The sequence below is a fragment of the Glycine soja genome, chromosome 14 (assembly GCF_004193775.1).
Source record: "Glycine soja cultivar W05 chromosome 14, ASM419377v2, whole genome shotgun sequence".
In the NCBI taxonomy this organism is placed as follows: Eukaryota; Viridiplantae; Streptophyta; class Magnoliopsida; order Fabales; family Fabaceae; genus Glycine; species Glycine soja.
In genome coordinates, this window is record NC_041015.1 from 39,830,686 (window position 1) to 39,832,965 (window position 2,280).

Sequence of the window (2,280 nt, forward strand, 5' to 3'; positions counted from 1 at the left end):
ATATTAGACAGTTTGACATGAAAGAAATTAGCGATGAAGTTGTCTGCAGGTTGGATTTTGGTGATTTGGAGTTAGCGTATCAGTTATATTGTTGGTATGCTAAAATGAGTGATTTTTCCGTAAGGAAGAGTCACATTGTTAGAAACGCATTTATGGAAACACTGCAACAAACATTTGTTTGTTCATGTGCTAGTTATAGGAGATTTTCAACCTCCGATACAAGGATACGACGAGAAAAAAAAAAAAGAAAGCAGGTGTGGTTGTGAAGCAATGTTTCGTGTTCATGTGCATTTTTCGACGGATCGATGGTATGTGACATGTTGGAATTTTGACCACAACCATGTATTATAGGACCTAAAATTGTCATGCTTGTTGGCAAGACATAGGAAGATGTCGGCATATGATATTATGCAAGTTGAAAATTATAGAAAAGTTGGCATTAGACCTCCGCACATGTACGCAGCATTTGCCAATCAATGTGGTGGATATGAGAAGGTCGGGTTTATCAGGAAAGATATTTACAATGAAGAAGGGCGCATGAGGAAGCAACATAGTTCAGATGCAAGGGGTGCATTGAAGTATTTATATGATTTACGCAAGAAAGAACCAATGATGTATGTTTCGTACACTGCGGATGGATAGTCAAGACTACAACGGTTGTTTTGGTCTGATACTGAGAGCCAATTGCTTTATGAGGTATTTGGTGACGTTCTGGCATTTGATGCCACTTACAAGAAAAATAAGTATTTGTGTCCTTTTGTTGTTTTCTCTGGTGTGAACCACCATAATCAGACAATAGTTTTTGTTGATGCTATTGTCACTGATGAGACGGAAGAAACATATGTTTGGTTGTTAGAACAGTTGTTGGTAGCAATGAAAGGAAAAGCTCCCTGTTCAATAATAACTGATGGCGATCTGGCTATGAGGAATGCTATAACAAGAGTCATGCCAGGTGTTTTTCACAGATTGTGTGCATGGCACTTATTGCGTAATGCATTGAGCCATGTTCGAGACAAACATGTTTTGAAATGGTTGAAGAAGCTAATGCTTGATGATTTTGAAGTGGTCGAATTCGAAGAAAAATGGAAAGAGATGGTTGCTACGTTTGAATTGGAAGACAATAGTTGGATTGCTGAACTTTATGAAAAATGGATGAAGTGGTCTACTGCCCATTTGAGGAGTCATTTTTTTGCGGGCATACGGACAACATCTCATTGTGAAGCCTTCCATGCACATGTTGCAAAATATGTTCATTCACGCACTAATTTAACCGATTTTGTAGAACAATTTCAAAGGTGCCTGACATATTTTCGATATAAAGTGGTTGTGGCAGATTATTTGTCAACATGTGAGAAAGAAGTTTTGCAAACAAATCTTCGATCTCTTGAGCGGTCTGGTGATGAATTGTTTACAAAGGAGATGTTTAAACTTTTTCAATATTATCTATGTAAGACTATTAAGCTAAGAGTCGTTGATTGCAAAGAGATGGTCACGTTTTCAGTTTACATAGTTGTGAAGTATTGTAGTGGAAGTGTTTGGCGTGTGTCATATTGCCCATCAACGGTTGACTTTACATGTAGTTGTATGAGAATGCAATCCATTGGTCTTCCATGTGATCACATATTGGCCGTGTTGGTTTCTTTAAATTTTATGGAGTTGCCAAGTAGTTTGGTTTTGAATAGGTGGTCCAAACTTGCCACCGAACAGATGAAAGACAAATATCCAGATTCCGCAATGTATTGGGATTCACAATTGATGGCCAGGTATGCCACTTTGGTTGAAGTTTCTAGACAAGTTTGTGCAGCCGCATATTGTGATGAAGAGGAGTATGACAAAATGTTGCATTTCCTATCCAATGAGGCTACAAGGCTGAAGTTGAAGCAAAACAACGAACATTGTGTTGATGATAATTAGACGCACCAACAAGATGGTGATGATTTTGAAGGTATTTTAGACCCTGTTGTGGTTCGAAGTAAAGGATGCGGACAGGTCGGAATGGATGAATGTGGCAGACAAAGGAGAATCCAAAAGTGTCGGCAATGTGGTGGAATTGGCCACAACAAGCGTTCTTGCACCAACCGTCCTCGAAATGGAAATGGTTGTATTTCATCCACCGAACAAACTAACAATATGTTGCAAGCTACACATGAAAATAACTCTGAAGTGGTAATGAAGTTGTTGTTTGGCACAATTTGGTTTTCAATTTTGATGTTATGCAGGTAATGATGACAATTTGTATTTTCTTAATGTTGGACAAAATGCAGCAGCCGCAGACACAGT

At 38.6% G+C, this 2,280-nt stretch overlaps 1 protein-coding gene across 1 annotated transcript; it reads left to right on the forward strand.

Moving 5' to 3' along the window:
• Positions 1–873: 873 nt before the first annotated feature.
• Positions 874–1,914, forward strand: LOC114384056 (protein FAR1-RELATED SEQUENCE 5-like). The gene has a single exon (XM_028343738.1). It carries the CDS (start codon positions 874–876, stop codon positions 1,912–1,914), a length of 1,041 nt encoding a protein of 346 aa, XP_028199539.1.
• Positions 1,915–2,280: the final 366 nt, after the last annotated feature.